Below are 22,308 nucleotides of genomic sequence, written 5' to 3' on the forward strand. Positions count from 1 at the left end.
GGTGTCCTTAAGTTGTCATTCAGTACAGTTAAATGTTAAAATGTGTTTTGTTTCATGAAATTGCAGCATTTGGAGTATATAAAGATTTGCAGATTTAAACCATATGATTGCATATTTGCTCATCCTGAAACAATAAAAGTAATTAATAAGAATAGTATATCTTTTTAAAGGTATTTCCTTACTAAACTAGAATTAGTTCATACATAAAGAAGGATGATCTTTAATTAAAGTACAAGGGTTTGAACTCATTGGGTAAGTGGCATCAAGTACATTTGAGAACACTGAAAAGTACATTGCATTTTTAGGCTGGAGGGCAATGCTAAATCTAGTTCTCTGAAAGAGATGTATTATCTATTTTGCAGAGGAGTAATAATAGAATTGTGCACAGAGAATCCCTAAACAGGAAATAGAACTGGGAAAGGCCTTATAATGAAGGGATTCCTTAAATGGAAGCTGTGTATCTTTCCAATTTAGGCTGCTTTCCTAGCAGTTGTTGTCATCTTGCATTATTATACTGCTTTGCTTTTTCAGTGCCAAATAAAAGCTTTGAGAATTAACTCCAAATATGCTGAAGTTGGGCAGCAAAAAATGCTTTGTTACTCTAGGGATATAGAGTTAGGTGTGCTTAAAAATAAGCATAAATTTTAAAGGAGAAGCTGTGTGGGCTGTTTACTGTATCCGAGGACATAATTCAATGCCGAAGTGCCTTGCAGAAAGGACAGATATGTCTGAAGCAATGCACTCTGATGGTGGTTCAGGTTATCAAAAGAATAATTGGTTTCATACCACTGATTACACTTTAAGGGACAAGGTTCAGAAGTTTGTTCAAAAATGTTCGATGCGGTCTTCTGTCCTATTATTTAAGAAGTTCTTTCCCATTTCAATTGGTAAAGCTATGTCAGTTGTCCTGTCATAGACTGTACCCAAAAGAGGTAAAATCAAAATTCACAGCCGGGCGACTCTCCAACAGAAAATACTGCATGTGGATTTATTTTAAAATCATGAGCCTGACACTTTTTTCTGGCTATACATTGCTATTTTATTTTAAATTGTTGTTAGATTCCTGCATTTAAATGCTGGATACTTTTTTAATGTTGTATCAGTTTGCCCCTACTGTTTGTGATTGGCATGTGGCATTGCTACATCTTCAGCTTTTAAATAAACTAGAAATTCTTAGAAATAGGTATGCTATTCCACTCCATTTTAATGCTTTTTGCTTAATTTTTCTGTGTTTACAGTGCTTTACTTTCTTATGGAACAGGAAAGGACTAATGAATGCATCAATAGAAATTTACCTGCATGACTTCAGGCTTCTACAGCTGGCTTTCTAAGCAAACCTTTTATTAAGGAGAACACTTGAACCCACGCCTACCGAGTAATGCAGTAAAATGTGTACCTCAGTGTGATTATTTTTTTAGCAATGGGCTTAATGCCTTCATTATTCAGCAGATTAAAAAACCCATGCTGCAGTGTTTTGGTGCTTTGGGGGGGCCTGTATGAGGGTAGCATGGTAAAGAAAATCATAAAGGATTGAAGAATTTCAAGTATTTTGTCTTTGTACAAGGGGATTAATGCCTTGTTACAGTTGCCCTAATACTAGAGAAATATGTAACCAGTAATATTAAATTCCTGGTTTATTTTTGCTACAAAAGATTTTTGGTTTTCTGTTATAATAAAAGGGTTTCATCTATTAATCTATTCCACAATGTTGTGTAAACAAACTTGCATTTTGCTGTGGAGTTAAGTAGGAGTATTTCATCTGTTCCCGATAGAGACATTCAAGTCTAACTAGCAGAATCTGCAAACAGGGTGATGCATGCTGAACTGCTTTTTGTAATATAGAGTGCAGCAGGGTTGGCCACACATCTGGTTGTGTTGGTCCTGATTTTGTGTGTATGTTGCTCAATCAAAATAGATGAGATGAAAAGCCGTGATGGCAAGGTGGGCTGTTGATTATGTTTGTGGCTTTTGCTATCCCACATGAAAATTAAGCTTTCAGGGTTTGATGTTGTTTGGTTTGGTATTGTCTGTGGATTCTAGTTAGAGCAGATAGAATAGCTCTTGTGTGATTTTGCCTTCAATGTTCAACCTTTTGAGTTCTAGCTCCTATAGTCCCATCTCAGTCTTATTTTCTCGTGGCTGTTCTTCTGCATAGAGTAGCAATGTCTGAAGAAAGTGGGTTGTTACGATCTCTGTGGGTGTTAAATGTGCAGCTCTGTCACCTTTCTAATGCAGGCAAAAGTTATTCTTGTTTTTGTACTATGTGATTGAGAGTAAGTTTTATTTCTAGGACTTGAAGCTTCATCTGGGCAAGTGGGAATTGTGCTAGAGCCTGTCTGCCGAATTTCAGTTGTGCAGAGGGTTAACGCTAGCCTACACAGTTAAGAAGCTGTGTGTATGTTCATGTTTTATTTTTGGAATTCCCCTAAAATACTAGAAATGCAAACAGTAGTGCTGGGCAAGAAGAGGGTGGGTTATTTTATTTTTTTCTCTTGTATTTGATACTTCTTTTGTATTTGATACTGTGCTTACTCAGAACCTACCAATGGTTAACCAGATAGCTTAGTGCCATGTGCTTTACATTTGGGCTGTCCTGACGGCTGTTTTGAAACTTTGGTGTCTTGGATATATGGAATGTACTGCTCTCATTCTTCACTGGCTGTCCAACCTTCTTTCTAAGATCAGATAAAAAAGCTGTGCTAAGCTCTGTGCAGTTAGTTTTGCTGTCCACAAGTCTGGATACTTGCAGTTGTTGTTAAATTTTAATATTTCTGTATAAGTCTGCAGCCCCAAGTCAGATTTTAACCATATATCTAAATATTAGAAATGGGTAAAGGGGTAGCTAAATCTGGTACTCCAGCAAAAACACCTAAGGGCTTTTTCTGTTGTCTAGGGCTTTCTGGTGGAGTATGGATGAAAGAGGAGAATAGGAAAGATGTCTGGCATGAACTATTTTTAGATGGTTTTGATAGAGTGTTTTGGGTACTAAAAATAAGCAAATAATGTAATCAGTCATACTTCATTTGCATTCTTATTGCAGTACTGTTAACCTTTTTACTTGATAACTTTTAAGGTGCTTTGATGTTTCTCTTTGACATTGCAGTGACTAGAAATAAATGTAATGTTTTTAAAAAACCTGCTGCAGACAGAACAATCTCATCAGGCCTTTCAGCTTGTACTCTGTTTAAAAAGTTAAAGTACCTTCTCTGCGTATTTGCCTTTTGCAACTTATTTTCTTTGGCTAATCCTTTTGGAGGCATCAGTTGCTACTTAATACCATCTCGTAAAATTTTTCTGGTCCATTCTGCTCATATTAAACTGCCTTAATAACAGCTTCTACTCAGTTTTTGAATGATTTATTGAGAAGGGCATGATCTTTTCTATGTTTTGGCATCCTTCTATAATACATCTAAATCAGATTGAAAATTTTTATTCGGGTGTCCATGGCCAAGTTCAAGTACTAATCCCCATGCAGTTCCACTCAGGACTTCCTTTAAAAGCATAAAGCTGCTCATTAATATTTTGCCAATTCTGTTTAATCAGTTCTTTATCCTTCCTTCCACAGTGCTTTCAACCTTAAGTTCCTGATGATGTTTACATCATCTTTTCTCTTCCCAAAACGGATACCCTCTGCTACTATAACACATATATGTGCCTATTGTTTATATACATGTGTCCTCATGCTTCATGTAAATCCCAAAGCATGTTCTCCTTGAGGCCCCTGAGGATCCTTGCATTTACAACACCACTTCTCAGATTGGCATGTGGGGCTGGGGAGTATGGTGCTGTCTTTTGTCTTCGGACAGCACCCAGCAAAATAGGGACCCAACATGACAGCAAGGGAAGTGCTAAAGAAACATTATTACAGCAGTTTCTGGCTGCACCTTCTACCTTCCTCTGATTGGAGGAGGCAAAATCTGTTTAATTACTCCCTCTCATGCTGGGCTGCCCAGAACAGGTAGCATATTGTGCACTTCTCTTGCATCTTTCTTTCAGTCTCTGCTAGTGCTAGGAAAATAGCTGCATAGAGCATTAATGCTGATGCACACAGTCTGATCCACTCGTCTTCATTCTTGCCTCTGTGTGTGGGAGGGGGGAGTGGAGGAGGGGGAGGGAATTATTATTCTACTGCTGACACAGGGAGAATGAGAGTGGCTTGATGCAACAGAAGATTATGTTCCCTGAGGATAAACAAACAGAAGGAGATAAATTAGGAGAGAGGATAATCCTGTTAATATGTGCATTTCTTAATTCTGATTCAGTTTTTCAAAACGGACAATTTCATAGAGGCTAGAGATTTAATTAGTACCTGTAAACCATCTCTTAAAGTTTACCTTTTTGATTGTGGAGGACTGCTTTGAGCTGGCATTTGAGGTGCACAAATTTGCCCATGAATAGGAATTGTAGGTCGTGATATGAATATCATGCTAGTGAGTAATCATGTGCACATCACCATCCTTTCTTCAGCTGAAAAGAAATAAACTTTTCTTCTCTGGACTTTTTCACAATACTGTTTGTTAGGAAGTCAGATCAGCTTATCCTTGCAGTCTTCTGTTGCTTTTTCAGCAGAAGCTGGGCCATTGTGATATTTATCTGAATTCAAACAAGGCTAATTAAAAGAGCTGCTGACAGTTGTTGTGATCTGACTTTGACTGGAGCTTGATGGTCATTATGGGTAAATAATGAACCAGGTCTGCAAATGTAGCAGCTGCCAACTTGGGATAGAAGAACAGCTATTGCGTCCAATTTAAGGATCTATCGACCGCTTCCCTTCTCCCTGCAGATCTCCTTCGTAGCAGAAAACTAATGTTTTCTAGTGCTTTGTTTTGTGGTTTCAGCTATTTCTGATATGGTCTATAATTTCCTCTTAAATATTTAACCTAGTCCATTATTAGCTTTCAGAGTTAACAACTTTTCCATTGGGCGTTCTTTGCATTTTTATTTAGTTTTGTTTTGTGGGAGGGTTTTTTTGCAGTCTGTTTTTATGTACAATGTAACTGCCTAAATAATGATGATAATGTGTATTTAATTTGCCTGTTGCAGCAGAATAAAAATCCACTAGGCTTTTTTCTTTGTTATAGCCATAATCTAACAAATTATATAATTGGATTAAGCTGTAAAAGAGATGCTTCTACTTCCTTAGGCATGCTTTTGTCTGAAATAATACTGAATGCTTGTTGAATAAATCTTCAAAGCACTGACCTGAACCTCCATTTCCATTTTTGTTGAAACATCACTGGTTTATGAGGTACGGTGATGCAAAGCTCTATTTATCAGAAGAGAGAAACAGCAATGACTTTCATTAAGATGCACTTCCAAGTATGTTGTCACTTCATCACAAGCTTTGCCTTGTCCCATTAGCAAGCAGGAACAGTGCTTTAAAGTGAAAATGGCAAATTTTAATAATAGGTTAATTCAGATTTCTTCTAGAACCCCTGCCATTATAAATACAGTACAGGCATTTAAAAGCCACCACAGAATTTGATATACATAAGAACTTGCACATCTACCCAGCATTTGCTCAGCTGCCATTAAAAAAGGCAGCGTGCATTATGTAAAATGTACGAAGGCGCGTGTGCATAGTGCATAATGCAGCAGAACTAGGGATCTTGCTGGGAAGAAATGATCCCAAGCGTGCCCCTAAAAGACAAGTCTTGCTTTGAGCTATAATGATGAAAAATTGCCCATTTACTTGTGTCTTTGCATTTCAGCAAAACCGAAACTTTGACTCGTTGTCTGTGGTGCCGCCGCAGGGGTTTTGTGCATGTATGTGTACGTCCACGGGCGTTTCTGTGCTTGCTCTGGAAAGGCCAGTGATACGTTAACAAGGGGTTATGTTATGCTGGTTTATGTTAAACCGGATCACCCCCTAACATGTGCGGAGCCATTCATCTGTGTCACCAAAACCCAAGAGAACATCTGACATGGACTTTGAAACAGAAACAGTGATCACTTACAAATCAAACATGGCACGCTCTAAACCGATTGTGCACGGCAATCTTTTCGAGAAAGGACAACTAATTGAACATGATAAAGTGTAAAGTTAATTAACACCCTTAAATTTGTTGATTACTTTCACGGGATTATATTGTTCATTGAGGAGCAGCTTTCCATCCCAGCTGTCGCCTTTTTAGCGAATGTCGCTGGTAAACAATAGAGACACCATAACAAGTCGTAAATGGTCCCTGTGACAGCAGCCCCTTGTGAGGCTGCATCTGTAGAAAATGATTAGAACAATTGCATTTTAAAGACGGCTCACATTGCAGCGGGGTCCCATAGGCCCTCTTCTTTATCTCCACTGATGGCAGACTGGTTAAAACATTTAAGTTCTTTTGAGCAAATTAAGTGATTTACTGTGTTTTAGTTATAGAGCAGCAGAATAGCTTCATAGGTCTAGCTTTGATGCTGATTTTTACAAAAGCCTACTGAGTGGTGTGTTGTGGGAGGTTTTTTCTGAGACTGTTCTGTTTACTTGTATCTTGGAAAGAGATTGAGGATGGCAGATGTTGTCTATGAAGCAAATAGAAAAAAATTGATGCCCTATTAATATTTTATTAAATAACTAGTATCCTTGTGGTTGTTTTAAATGTATAGTATGGGTTTGTAGCTGATTTTGCCTATACATGTCTTTTAGTTGGTTTTGGATTTACATACATAGCAAAACAATAGTAACCTTTTCTATTAATCTTTCCTTGTGTATCTGGGTTTAACTTTTTGTGACTTGCAAAAGACAAAGTATTTCATGTGAGTTGGCAGGTATTTAATAAGAACTTCTCAGCCCTTAAAAACACACACACAAGCTACACAGATGCAGGCTCTCAAGTTCAACCTATCTGAAAGAGAGCAAACATGACAAGAACTTGCTTGTTTGAGGCAACTACAGTTGCTTAAACTGCATTTTTGCAAAAATATTGGAATAAAGGACCAGTGTTCCCTTGCACTTGCATAATAGACAAAGCCTATTACAACTCTTAGGCTTGACATGTAAAGCAGGAGAGAGGATTCAAACTCTAGCACCTTTTTTCTTGTTTACTTTTTTATCCAGTTCAGGTCACAAAACAAGTTTTTAAAATGGCTCTGTAGTGTACATGTAGAATAGAAAACTTACAGAATAGATGCTTTTTTTCCTAAGCTTCTTGAAGTCATAGCCCTCATCTCCAGCCTGGCCTTTGGAGTCTCTGAAGCAGCTGTGTTCACATTGTCTCCGTTTTTTTTCTCAACTTTGTCTTCAGCAGGTTTTTTTAGCTGCAGGTGCAAGCAACAGTGGTTTCAATATTTTGGCACAAGGGTACACTTGGGTGCTCTGTGTTTTCATCAGCATAACTGTTTTCAGTATTAATACTGTGATGGTGCTGTGATGAGTAACCTTATAATACCACTTCTTTTTAACTCATTTGTACTGTGCTCTTATGGAAATATAATAAAACTGAAACCAAAAACAGATACTTTCATGTAACATCTTTACGTTAACATCTTTTCTCTAGCAAATTGTGTTCTTAATAATCAAACTGAAAAAAAAGATACTTTAATGATGTAGCTATGGAGTTAAGACTTTAAATCTGGAAACATGAGTGACAAATTACAAGACTTTTTCCAACATGTTAAAAACTGTTGTAATAAGCACAGAAAAGTGAGTACTGACGCATAAGTTGGCTACTGAACTGCCCGGTCTGGAGGCTAAAGCTTGTTAGGTCACCTCTGAACTGTCCCAAGATAGCTGCAACCAGTTATTGTTGTCATATGTGGACTTCTAAGCCTCCATTCACATTTTTGTCTAATATTCTGAACTCCGTAACTGCTCTGCACCAGGTTCACTGAGCAATCCGTTGGCAATCAAAGTGAGAACCATGTGGATTGAACTGTTCCTTGCCCCACAGGTAACTCAGCTAGATGCAACAGGATGCTTTGAAGAGCAGCTGGTTTTGTACCTCTTCTGATAAACTAATTTTTTCAGATCTTAGTACAAAACTTTCTGTACCCAAGTGGGAAACCCATCTCTAAGTGTGTATGCCATAGTGCAGTGCTAGTCTGTAACTTCTCACCATGCTTTTTCGCAGATTAACTTTTTGCATGCCACCTCACTAGCTAGATCTCTTGTAATATTTATCTGCAGACCTGCTCCTGACAGTTTATATCTCTGGGAAAAATTCTGGTGGTGTTATGACCTTCTGACTTGATGTATGACCTACTGAGCTACTCTGTGGGATCTGTTGGTGTGACCTCCTTAAAGGATTCTGCACAAAGATGTGGGGGACTCACCCTAGAGAGGCCACGTGTAGGGCTGCAGCCATGGGCTCCAGCAGTCTTGCTTTGCAATGGAGGGAATCTTACACATGCTAATCACAAATACAGGTCCTCAGAAAACTACCCCTGACAATGAGAAGAGTCTTCTAGTATCTTAGAAAGTGCAAATAGATTCTGAAGGACTTTTAACCCTAATCAGCAGTGGTACATAAAGCACTGTATTAGGTGGTAAGATGTCTTTAAAAAATCAAAATATGGAAAATAATTGTTAGCTTTTTTAAGTTACATTAGCTGCTCTGCTTTCTCCATTTCTGTCTTTAGTGTTAGAAGCTGGTAATACTTTACTGGCTTGTGCTGTTGGTATGGAATCTGTGATTGTGAAATAAAGCTGTGCATTCCCATCTCATGATTTTTTATTTCTATTTTTAGCTGAAGTTAGTTTCTGCACTCCTAGACTCCCTGCCAATTGTTGGGGTTTTTTTAATTGCTCGTGTTACAAATTTGCTGTGTTGCTTGTTTAATTCTGATAAAATAGCTGATAGTTGACAAGGATTCTGGATGAAAAAAATTACCAGGTTTTAAATTTAATTTCAATTTAAATCTTAAATTAATTTAAACAGGTTTTCATTTTTTTAAAGAGAATTTTCCAAGCCTTCTACGTTATACAACAAATTGCTCTTTTTTTTCTACTTAACTAATTTATTTTTTCTTCTTGAAATGTAAGCGTTTGAACAAGTGAGAGAGTGCAGCTGTCAGAAGATTAACCAGCTGAAAACTATTGTCAGCATTAATTTTGCTCTAATAAATGACTCTCTGAAGCTGTTTAGCAGTCTGTAATCTAGATACAAGGCTATTGACCTATGATGGATAGTACTGGATTTTGTTTGTAAGCTTTGACTTAAATTGTCTACTTAATTTGCTGCAGGTCAGATCACAGGATTAGTGGTAAAGGCCATTATGTGGTTTGAATAAAAATAGCTAGAGGAATGGAATGAAAATCATTGTGTTTATTAATGTAGCAATCTTTGCGGTCATGTACATAGTAAACTAGTAGCCAACAAGATGACAATGACCTATTTGTGTTAGGGTTTGCTCTTAGCCTGGTCCTGTGAGTTGCCTGGGGAGAAGTTGTTAAGTAAGATTAAGGATTGGCTACAAATAGGTTGATGTCTCTCAACCTGAGCAGGAAGAGCTTTACCACTCTAGATATTGAAGTGCCTCATAGTCCGATATTTTGTAAAGCTATGGGTCTGACCAAGTTCTTCTGGATGTTCCAGTTCTGCACTCACCAGTGCAAGAAGGATACAGACTTACTGGAGTGGGTCTGGCTAAGCACCATGGAGATAGTGAAGGGACTGGACATCTTTCATTAGAGGAGATGGTGAGAAAGCTAAGACTGTATACCACAAAAAGAAGGTTCAGGGGGGACCTTATCAACGTCTATAAAAACCTGATGAGAGAGAATGAAGAAGAGGGAGCTGGACTGTTGTCCATAGTGCCCAGTGACAGGACAGGAGACAATGGGCGAAAATTAAAACAGATGGTGATTATAGGAGGTCCCTTCCAATCCCAGCAGTCCTGCAATTCTGTGGTTCTTGGTTGTAGTATAGGTTGAGCAGCTACTTCATCAGTGGAAGCCTCTTTCCTCTACTCTGTTGCTTATTTTCTCATAACTGTAGGCTTTTCTTATTTTTGAGACCTTGATCTGTCAAATTTGTATGAAATTATTCGGTGACTTCAAAAGTTGGTGCGTGCTGGAAAGCAGGACCAGGGAAATAAATGCATAACAGATACAAAAGGGGGCATTTGTAGACATAGAGCAGTTGCACAAAAACAATGTGTAAAGTGAAATTTTCATGGGAAAGCAAGCAAAAATTCTTCTTCACTGTGAGGAGCTGCAGTGTAACTGTTCTTGATGTCAGAAAGGAAGTCCAATGCCAACCACTTAATTCTTTTGCTGCGGTATAGAGCTTACCTAAGGCTTAAAGTTGAGATAAGCTCTGATTAGCATGCTATGATTGCACACTTTATCAGAATCTTTTGTGCACAAACTTGGTTGCCATGGTGGCTTAGTTATGGACTTACTATTTTATCTTTCTGATGTTTCATACTGCATAATTTCATTTATTAACGGGAAACAAGGAAAACAGAAATGCCCTGTGTAAGTTACTTTAACAGAATAACTTTTGGTTGTTTGAGGTTCAACTGTATTTTTTGTTCATTTGTTTTACAAATCTCTTCAGCTAATAAACTTTTTAAGAGTGCATTTTTATTTGTTCCTATACAACAGCTAGCTCAGCGAAGGCAGTTCCAGTTACACTTTGGAAACTATTTCAGTTGAAACATTTCTTAATGTTTATTATGGTAGCTAGTTCATGACAAAGAGTACGAACCACAGCTGGAGAGCAGCCTGACTTACTGTAGAAACAAAATGGTCCACCACATGGAGTAAGAACAAATTTTCCCTTGGACATTCTCTTTGTAAGAACACCGTACCTAGTTGAGCACATTTAATTTGAAAGCAGGTCATCGTCTGCAGCTGTATATCATGACAGGCCAAAGTCTGATGCATAGCACAGAAAATGTATAGTAGCTGTGTTTCTTGACAAAGTGAAAAATAATGAGGAAGCTGATGTGTTCATCAGTTTGGGCCAAATTTTCCTAGTAGCTAGCAGTTCTATCCCTTAAATGTTGTGGATAAGATTAAGGTTGTATCAGTAATTCATATTAGAATTAGGTTTCTTTTAAGAAATAGTATATTTCATGGAGATTATAAATATCACATGAAAAAAAAAAATGCTGGTTTTGTCCTTAGGAACTGTATAATAAGTTCAGTGTTATACATCTGGGTCGGAGCAATCCCAGGCACAGGTTGGCCAGTGAAGTGATTGAGAGCAGCCCTGCAGAGAACGATTTGGTGGTGGTGGTTGATGAGAAACTAAACATGAGCCAGCAGTGTGCACTCGCAGCCCAGAAAGCCAACCATATCCCAGGCTGCATCAAAAGGAGCATGACCAGCAGGTCAAAGGAGGTGATCCTGCCCCTCTACTCTGCTCTCGTGAGACCTCACTTGGAGTATTGTGTGCAGTTCTGGTGTCCTCAACATAAAAAGGACGTGGAACTGTTGGAGGAGCCCAGAGGAGGGCCACGAGGATGATCAGGGGACTGGAGTACCTCCCATATGAAGACAGTCTGAGAAAGTTTGGGTTGTTCAGCCTGGAGACCTCCTAGCAGCCTTCCAGTATCTGAAGGGGGCCTACAAGGGTGCTGGAGAGGGACTCTTCATCAGGGACTGTAATGACAGGATGAAGGGTAATGGGTTCAATGTTAAACAGGATATTTAGGTTGGATATAAGGAAGAAATTCTTTACTAGAGGGTAGTGAGGCACTGGAATGGGTTGCCCAAGGAAGTTGTGAATGCTCCATCCCTGGCAGTGTTCAAGGCCAGGTTGAACAGGGCCATAAGCAACCTGGTCTAGTGGGAGATCATCTAGTTCCAGCCCCCTAAAATGGGTCCTTTCCAACCCAAATCATTCTATGATTCTGTAATCAAAGAGTAATGGTGTGTACTTGCTGACCAGTGGTAAAGATAGGGCAGACTTACAGGAACTATATAGGAGCAAAACTGGGAATAGTGTGTTTGTGTGTGTGTGAGAATCATATTTACATTGCTTTTTACAGAGTTCTTTTTGTCTTTCTGTATGTGTTAAGTTTAGGAAACATAACACAAAGTTTCTGAAATTAAGTAGAATTTTGATTCAGATTAGAAACACAGCAGACTGCAGACATTCAGAAGGCTTGGTTTTATATGCCTGTGTCCTTTAGATGTTCAATTATGAGAAAATCGGGAAGCATTAATGAAAATTAGCCTAGGTTTGGAAAAGCTGGTGAAAGCAGAGCTAACTTTGCACAATAGTTTGTCAGTAGTCATATGGGAAGAGTAGTGTGACAAAACAAAAATTTTTATTTAGTAGTTCAGATACAGTGAATTTTGTGGAGTGCAAAGGTGCAGGAAGGGTTGATGTTTCTTCATATGGAGCTACAAAGAGCAACGTTATCAGTTTTCTGCAAGTCTTGTGAATTGTTTATCTGCCAGTATGCCTGAAAGATAAGGTGGCTTTATCTTCACCAAATGTTTGAGAATGAAGATCTCTGATCCTGTAAGTACTGGGACTATAGGCTTACTTTTACGTAGACTTTGAGAAGTTCAGAATAAGTGAAGTCTTAAGCACATAACTTTTACATCATCAGACCCTTACTGGTGAGATAAGCTACATAAGTTGGGGTTTTTTTTCAAATTAGCGATACTAAATCCAGTTTTGTCTTGATTCAGGTGTTGGAGCTGCTCGGGCTGGAAACCTTACTTTCATGGTTGGTGGAGTGGAACAAGAGTTTGATGCTGCCAAAGAGTTGCTAACATGCATGGGTTCTAACGTGATCTACTGTGGAGTGGTTGGAACCGGACAGGTAATGCTACCTGGGGCATTGCTAGTTACCTCAAACTTTTATTTTTCTCACTTCATTTTTCTTTACTGATGCCTACTCTTTTATTGCAGAACTAAAAGCATGTTAATATGTCTTTATACTTGTTTGCTTGTTTACCTGTCTTCCACCATGTTCATAAAATAACCTCATGGCACTCTTCACCATGTGGTATAGCTTAGCACCAAAGCATCTGATGTGGTGCTTCTCCACATTGGCTTGATGATACTATACTTCTTAGAGGACACGGGTTTAATTGTGTTTCTTCTGAATTTAAGTTTACTGAATGTTCTGAAGGACAAAGAGCCCCACACGTGCCATGTATACTAACTGATCTATTGTACTAAGAAAAAAAGGAACCATAGGGCAGCTTTCATTGACTTTATACTGTCGTAGATCTGTGCTTACTGCTGCTGCTTTTAGAAGAGATCTGTCAAAACAGATTTGATCATACTGTCCTGGACCTAGTTAAAGAAGATTCTTACATGATAGGTCTATGAAAATGCAGAAACTAATTGATGATTTAACTTCTTTTCAGGCTGCAAAGATCTGCAACAACATGCTTTTGGCCATCAGTATGATTGGAACTGCTGAAGCAATGAATCTTGGAATCAGGTTTGTTTGATTTATGCTATTGGATTGAAACATTTTCACTGTGTTAACAGTTTTTGTGGTTTACGGTTGACTTTTGCTGAATGATGGTTAGATGGCATAGATAAACTTTTGCCAGAACTTCTCTTGTAAAACATGCTAAAGGGATTATTTTACATAAAATATGGCTCTTCACAACAGGAATATTCTCTTGTGTTGGCTGTATAGGTTGTTGCATTCTGCATCTGAAGTTATGAGTTCATTTGTTCTGCTGTAGTGCAATGTACAATAATGTTTATCTTGCATTATAAACATGTAGAGGTAGTATAAAGGTGACTGTACTCTAAGCTAATATACGGTGTATTCAGAGTATTACACTCCCATATGGCTTGTTTACTTTGCTAAATTGTTCCAAAATATATTGTAAAGTAAAATTTCTAGTACAGTGTATATATCAAATTAAGTTTCAAAGCATAAAAAATAATATCTACCTTTCTGTCTGACTTTATCACTGCAGTGTGTCCTAATTGCCAAAACTGCTACTTTGTCAAAAGGATGGAGTATGCTCCGCTACATTCTTGTCAATGCTAAAAGTACCATTTCTTTTCTAGGAGGTAATACATTTGACTTTAAGTGGCAGCATATTGAAGCAAAATTATTTTTCCTTTCCAATTGTAGCCTGTTTATTTTGCTGTGGTCTTTGAGATTTTGTTTTGTTTTCCAATAGAGTGCATGCAAGTACCAGTTCAGTATCACAATATTTGAACCTTTCATAAATTCTTTTAGCCAGATCTAAATAATTTGCAGATTTATAAACAGACAAGTTTTATGTTTAAAGAGATTATCCTGCAATTGTGTATATTTTAAGGGCTCTTTATGAATTATTTATCTGCAAAGTTGCATCCTTAAAGTTGGCCTGCTAAAACTACAGATATCATAGATACTTACCAGCTGGGCTTTAGACCATGTGTTCATGTGGATTTGATATACTATAAAAACCAGCAAGAGGGCATCAAGTGCTTAAATAAATAAAAAAGAAGGCCTACATATGCACACATACACAAGGCAATGTAATGGATTCACATTTCCTCTTAATTACCATATCAAGATGCAGTTGTTTTATTGAATTGCCCTTGTCTCAGATGTTAGACTATCTTGACCTATTAAGTTGTCATGTTGTAATTGAGATAAAAGAGGAATTTGCTTTGCATCAGTGCTAATTGGTTTATCAATATCCTGTACCATTTACATTTTAAAATTGAGAGTCTGTAAGATACTGAAGCATGTCTGCATCAAGCTATAATAAAAACAGTAGCATTGTTTACAACTGTTGTAGTTCAGTGTAGTGTAAAGCTTTCATCAGGTTCTGGTTTAAGTCGTTGTTCACTTAATACAGCATATGCAACTGATTTTTCATTATATTTTTATCTATATTTGTAGGAATTACTAGAGTTACAATTTGAGATAAAACAAAATCAAGAGGTTTGGAAGACACATATTCTGGGCATGTAAGCCCTGTGCAGAATGAGTTGATGTCTGCAAGCACTGTAGCTTGAGGTGTTTAGAATTTTCATTTTTCGTTTTGTCCTTTTCCAGTATAAATTTTGACTGAATTTGTATTTAACATTTCTAAACAGAAACCCAATGTGAAGGTGACAATATGCAAGGCTTCCTATCCTACAGTCATGGTAATCAAGGAGGAACTGTACTTACTGTAGAAGAAACCTCCTAATTGAACCCCAGATTATACAAAGAGCAGAGTCTTGTTTAGTCTGAAACCTGCATGAGATTTAAGACAGAGGCAGTAATTTAAAGTCTTACGAAGTAATTTAGAGCCGTTCCATTGATTTTAATGTGCTGTGATTTAAATCCTGGAGAAGATGGCTTCTGCTTATAACTAAAATAAAAGCTTTCCACTTGTGGTGTGTACAAATTTCTTATGTACAAGTTCACAGCTGCAGTTATAATTCTAAGTTTTGCTATATTAATACATTTATTAGATTTTTTAAATTTTTTTTTTAAGTCTAAAACATGAAGGATTGTGTGGCTGCCTCAGCTGAAGAGAGTAGGAATCTGAACCTGATTTATTAGATTGATGCATATCTGGTGAAGAAACTCTGACTCTGACCTAATAAAGGACACTGGAATTCTAAAAAATTCATAATAGGAATTATGGAGCTTCAACGTGTTCTCAACTTTAGATAGAGTATAAAATATTGTCATGCCATGCACTGTGTATATCTGCAGTATCATTTCAATCTTGAGGTTTAGGGACTTTGGATAATTAATTATTCAAAAAATTGCTGACTGAAGTAGATGTAACTAAAGTCGTATTACAGCAGCTTCCAGAAAACAATATATATTCTGAGCTGATACTATCATGTCTTCAAAACATGGTGGTATTAATTCTATTAATAAACCACCTTTTCTCTAATGTTCTCTTAAACCATGTAGTCTAAATTTTCATATTCTGAAGCAGAGAGTTGCTGGTTTATTCATTTCAGATTTTTAAGTTACATCCACTATTGGTTTATTTATTTCATATTTGAAGTTACAGGATTTTTCCAAACTTCAACATAAGTAGTAAATAGAATGTGGTGGGGAGGAAAGAAAACAGACATTAATGAGCAAAAATTCCACAGTGAACTCCCAGAAAAATAGGCAATATTGCTGTGTAGCTTCTGACTGTATATTTCACCTGTTTTTCTACTTTAACGTCATCTTTATGTACAAATCATCTTCATTAACAAATGAAGATGTGTGTTTTCACTGGAAGTGATTTTGTTTAAATTTCAAGCTAACTTTAAAAAGTAAAAACCTATCCTGAGTTCTGACCGTTGAAATTCTTGTTTTGTTATATTTTGGGTTTTTTTCATTAATTTCCTGATGCTTTACAAATGTTGCTACTGAAAGTTAGAACATGTGGCAGGCATTCTGGAAATGAATTCACATTGTCATTTGTATTTTCTTTCTGTTCTGGCATGAAAGTGCAACTTGTCTGTAGAAGAATCTTGAGTAGATTTTGCTATACAGTTTTACAGATAAAGTGGATATTGCAAAATGCCTTACTGACCATGGCAAACCAGCACACAGAGTACATGTGAACTTCACAAATAAGAAATAAAAACATTAGGTGATCCTGTCCACAGCCAGAGACTATTTTTCTTTTTGCTGATCATCTCGGTGTCAGTAACATTCTTTTACTGAGCCCTGAGTTCCAGTGATGTAATGTGTAATACTAGCAAAATAAAGATCAGAAATTTAATATTGTTAATACCTGGTTTGTGATTAGGTCAGGTGGAAGTTGCTGCCTGCCAAGCAGTTTGCCATTCCTTCAGAAACTGCCTGCACAGGCACAGGGAAGGGCTTATATGGCAACACAAGGCAGGGGAAGATTGTTTAATACGGTTGGGATATAAGGAACCAGGAGAGGAATAAGGGTTCTATGGCAATAACCTTACTGCAAAATCACTTTTGTGCTTCCAACAGTGGAGAAAGGCTTCTCTGTGAGGGGGACCTGCAGAGGCACCCAAATTTATGCTAAAAGCTGCAGATACAGCTCTTTCCTAAGCAGTTTTACTGTGCATGGATTTGTGCCTGCTTCCTTTTTAAGATATATCAAGTGAAACAATGGTAAAAGAACTTTGTCCTCTGATGCTAGTCTAAATGTGGTTCAGTCTCTAGATCTGGTTTCTGTGAACACCCCTGGATTGTAGCAGAAGGCATGAACAGAAATGGGAGTCAACAGCACAGAGAGGAGCATATGCTGCAGGCCGAGGGATGATTAGCCCTGGGCACATCCCCACTGCAAATTTTAGAAAGAGGGCCTTGAAAAAAGAGAGCACTGCAGCTCTGCTGTCTTTGTCATGGAGCTATAGCTAAGTCTTGTGAAAGTTAGCAATGACACTTGCAAGCACTTACCTTGTTTAAATTGCCAATGGCTAAGTCATTTTTAGCTGTGGTAGAAGGGTCCTAAGGTTCTGCTTGAGTATTTGCAATTTCATATAGTATTTATCCAAACCACCTTGAGACAGGAAACTCTCAACAGTTCAGCTACTCCAGTTGTTACACCTTAAAATGAGACCAGGATGTGTCTTTTTTGTGAGATGCCATTCAATTTTTCTGTCTATTTCAGACTGAAATATTGGAGGAGTGTATGACAATTACAGTACATGGTTTTATCAGAGCTCAGCAAAACTTGAGTTTTGAGAAGTGGCTTGAAGGGATCCTATTTTAACCTTTTTTTGGGGGGGGTGTATTTGTTGCTGAGTTTCTGCTGTTCAGTTCATTAGGAGTGTTATTGAAGAACCGTTGATTTGAAGGAAGCAATTGTTTTTGCTTTATTATAAGTACATTTATACATGAGTTTCTTTTCTGCGTATAAGGGAGAAGAACATTTTGGTAATTGTAAATTCACATGTGCATGCACAAGCTCTTGCCACGTCCAATGGCAAGTTGTTATGGGGACTGGCAGACTGTCATCATTTTGATAGCTTGAGTAGTATATCTCTTGAACAGAAATGGAGCTCTTATGCAGAGAGTATCGTATGTTCCCAGCCAATTTACAGGGAAACAGCAATAACATTTTATCATGGTTGAGAGCCCAGTAGCTGCTTCCTATTAAACTTGCCCTTTCAGATACCTGTCTTGGATTAATTTGTTGATTTCAAATGGAAACTCAGTCTTCTCCACTGAAGCATGTCTTTCTAGGATAGACTCTCCCTGAATGACAATTACTGTATATTCTAGCTGGTTTCAGACCATTACAAGCTTTGGGCACAGTGGAAGACAGAGGACTTCTTCAGTAACTGATTTTAATATATGTCTAATTTTAACAGTCAGTTATATATGCAGCAGTGGATGAATCCTCAGAAAGATGAAATGCAAAGCACTTCTAACTTGCTGTTATTAATGATACACTTGCTGCAAAGGAGGAAAAAAAAATACATTCAGGTCTCCTGAAGAGAATCTGTGTGGTGTTTAACAGCAATGAATTTTGAAGAGGCAGGGATTTTAAACTGACACCATCTTCCTTTTTCTTTTTCAAGAACAAAAATATGCCAGATGTAGTACAGACAATATTTCACATATCCGTATAATACACACATATCTCTTAAAGTATACTTTCACACTGTGAGAAGAGCATTCTTTGGGAAAGTTATATGCATTTTGAAATAATAAGCTCTCTTGTCTTGCAGCATACTCTCAGCTGTAATTATGGGCCTCTGCATGCAGCTAGATAGGGCACAGGCAGGCACTGCATTGTTAAAAACACTGACCTGGGTGTAACAATGATAAGGAAACAAACAAGCCAAGAGATTTTTTGGCCAAAAAAAACAACCTCTGTGTATTTGAAAGCTCAGGTATTTCCTGCTGCCACTGTGGGGTTTTTGGATGACAAAGATGTTATTCAGTCTGGCTCTTGATGAAGATTTTGATGCATTGTGTAAGATGAAAGTACAATTCAAATACTGTGAAAATATATTGGTGCTGGAATATTTGGGGTTTGGGGATCTTTTTTGGTAAATAAATGGCAATTGAAAGCATTCAGTTGAATCAGAGGGTTGGAAAAAAAGTGGGGAGAAGAATAAAGCTTGATCCCATTCAGGCCAGCTGGGGACTTCCCATTGAATGCCAGGGGCTGCTGCAGCAATTGATAAATAAAAGTGCACAGCAGTAATGCTAAAAGGCTACCTTTGCAGTACAGAAAGTGATCCTAATGCTTTGTATTAGGAGGGCAGAATTGTAGGAGACATATGCCATCATAGGAACAGGAGCCATGCTGCAGGGCCCACTGTCGTGAGTGTATTTTTGAAATCTGAAATACCTATTGGAATAAAGAGACATAAATTTTAGCAACTGTTCCATTGATAATGAGCTTTTCTCGTCTACAAATTAAAGCCTTGGGTTCTACAGAACCTGGAAATGATGCTAGGATTGCCATGGCTAAGGAGATCTGCAAAAGTCTGTGGTTTAAGAGCTAGTGTAGAAAGTGCTGACTTCTATAAAAATCTTTATAGAAGGGTGGGATAGATCCCTTTTAAAATGTCCTTTCCTCATCTTGGAGTGTTACTGGAGATAATTCTCTTGCTTTCTTTTTTGTCAGGAGTGTAACCAAATGTTTGTACAGGGCCAGGTAAACTACTGCTGCTTGTCATTGGTATAAATGCAGTTGGTGTAAAACTACACTTGCAACTTCATATTAGCATAAATGTGAATTCATAAGAGGGTTAATTTCCTGTAATACTGAGGAATTTCCAGGGTCTACACTGAGCAGCAGTTTATGCCATCAGCTCCATGATAGAACAAATGATGTTTCTACTTGGACAAGCTTTGTTTTATCAGGAGCAGTAACCTTATCAACAGTTGACCCAGAACTATAATGCATGTTTGTGAACAGATAACATACGTCACAGAGCCAGAGCTGCATGAGTATATAATGATTTAATAATAACAAATCAAAGAATACACAGATGTATACAGCAGTAATAAATTTTAAAGTGCAGCATTTCTGTTTACATTAAAGCAGGATCATTTGCATTATCTTATATCAAAAAGGCACTAGTGTTCACTCACGCTGCCACACTTGCTTGTGCTTTTCTCCTTTGTTCAGCTTTAGAGAATATGATTTTGATAGGAGGAACAACTAGGTGACCTAATAAGTAGCAGAACAGAAAATGCCTTTAGTAATTGAAATACAAGGGAACTAATGTTCCCTGAGGACCTTTATTTTGCTTGTACTTTCAGAATTGCTAGGTGAAGGGGATATGCTTAGTACAAAAGGAAATAACGTCTGAAAACCTACTGCTTAAATGTTGAATTGATGCTCTTTAATTTAAGATGCAGCATCCCTACCCCCAATATCAATACTCTGTCATTTTTCATGACTTATAATAAAGGGAGAGAAATGATTGTAGTGCCCTAAGATATAAAGCAAGTCACCCATGTCTTGTGCATTTTGACATTAACACTTCTCTCCGTTGACCTTTGACAGATTAGGCCTTGACCCAAAGCTACTGGCCAAAATCCTAAATATGAGCTCAGGTCGTTGCTGGTCAAGCGACACATACAACCCTGTTCCTGGAGTGATGGAAGGAGTACCATCTGCTAATAATTATCAAGGTGGCTTTGGAACGACACTCATGGCTAAGGTACGTAACAGTTGCATGTAAAGTATGTACAGTTGCTTCTCTCTGGACTTCTAGCAAATGTTCTTCTCATTGAAAATTTATGATTACAGAGAAATATGTGTGCATGAACAGAGGGGAAGACAACCTCTTATGGTGGCTCTGAATTAATATAGTTGGCTTTTCCTTACCCTCTAGACCCTTTCTGTCCACTATTACTGCTAAACCACTGAGATTATATGGACTGTCTTTTTGCGTTCTGCCTTAATCCAGGAGTCCTGGTGTATGGCAAGCATTCAGCAAGCCTTTTAGGTACCTTTCCCATGACTGCACTACAATTTAGGAGCCTGTGAGCTCAAGAGAATAGTTCATGGAAATCTAGATGACCTAAGTAGGTGTGAATAGTGACATTAACACTAACATTTTGGGCTTAATCTCTTCTATACACATTAAACTGTGCTACTGAATTAGCATCCCTTTTCCTTGCTTATGTGCTTGTCTTTCTGCCTAAGGCCATTTGTAATGCAGAAAGAAGCCAGGTTTCAGTGCACACCCTGCAGACTGATTTTTCTGCAGGTATCTGCACCATGCTGTGAGCTCTACTGAATTGTCTTTGCTGCTGGCAGAAGTAGTGCTTCTTCTTATGAATAACAATCTAGTAATCTAAATTACTTATCCATAAAGTGGGAAACCTGGTCCTTCTCAGTATGAAGAAGTAAGTGGGAAATAAGTCCTTCTCAGTATGAGGAAGTTGTAACCTACAGTTACCCTACGCCAGGAGAATGCACTTACTGCCATGCTCTTGGCTGTTCTTGGAAAAGCTCTCTTCTGAGTCACTCTGGTCGGGAAAGCAAAGCTCTTATAGGCCAAAGGAAAGTAGGCAAGGAGGTCAGGGCCTGCATCCCACTGATGAGGACACACAGCTGGAGGAAGTAACTATAGAACTCTGACTGTTGAACTACTTTGTGTTCAGCGCAGTGATAGCCTAAGGTAAATTAAGAAATCAACCCTGGAAGAGAGCTCTCAGCATATAAGTGCAGTAAATCTTTTCACACTATTAGTATTATGGGGATACTGTCCTGAGGGAAGCATTTGTGTTCATACATAGAATCATAGTATAATTCAGGTTGAAGTGACCTTAAAGATCATCTCATTCCAATCCCCCACTAGAACAGGTTGCTCAAAGCTCCATCCAACCTGACTTTGAACAGATGGGGCAGCTACAGCTTCTGTGGGGAACCTGTGCCAGTGTCTCACCACCTTCATAGTGAAGAATTTCTTCGTAATATCGAACGTAAATCTACCCTCCATCAGCTTAAAGGCATTCCCACTTGTCCTGTCACTACATGCCCTTGAATAATGCTATGTTACTCTACATGGATGTAAGATTACTTGAATGAGACAGCTGATCATGTTCAGGATATTTGGTGCAGTGGTGACCTCTTCTATGACACTGCTCCTTAATTTGTGGAAAGACTTCTGCTATGTCCATTTCATCCTGGCATCTGACATATCATGTAGATTGTAAATTGAGTTGGAGTATTTCTTTTCTGGGAAATACAGAGCATGCTTTTGCCACTTGAGAAAAGAGAAAAGCTATATTAAAAGGAGAAAGAGGTAGGCACAACCCTGAGGTTGAGAAGAAAATACTTCACAATGAAAATATACAAGTGACTCAGTAACAGTCACTAAACACCGTTACTAAACTTCAAGTTACTGCTCACGTATCAAATATGGTAGAAGTCAAAGGTTTTCTTAAAAATGTTTTGTCAGCAATGGATGTGTCAGGCAAAGCCAGAGGATTCTTATTTTAAGTGTTTGGGACAGAAACGTTTGTCAGACACCTCAGAAAAGCTCTTCAGTC

At 38.0% G+C, this 22,308-nt stretch overlaps 1 protein-coding gene across 1 annotated transcript in view; it reads left to right on the forward strand.

Moving 5' to 3' along the window:
• Positions 1-22,308, forward strand: part of HIBADH (3-hydroxyisobutyrate dehydrogenase) — an 81,675-nt gene that overhangs the window by 55,710 nt on the left and 3,657 nt on the right. The window contains exons 5-7 of the mRNA XM_034069177.1: positions 12,578-12,711; positions 13,265-13,341; positions 20,312-20,468. Coding sequence (XP_033925068.1) covers positions 12,578-12,711; positions 13,265-13,341; positions 20,312-20,468 — 368 coding nt within the window. The remainder of the gene's footprint in view (positions 1-12,577; positions 12,712-13,264; positions 13,342-20,311; positions 20,469-22,308) is intronic.

The sequence above is a fragment of the Melopsittacus undulatus genome, chromosome 1, assembly GCF_012275295.1.
Source record: "Melopsittacus undulatus isolate bMelUnd1 chromosome 1, bMelUnd1.mat.Z, whole genome shotgun sequence".
In the NCBI taxonomy this organism is placed as follows: domain Eukaryota; kingdom Metazoa; phylum Chordata; class Aves; order Psittaciformes; family Psittaculidae; genus Melopsittacus; species Melopsittacus undulatus.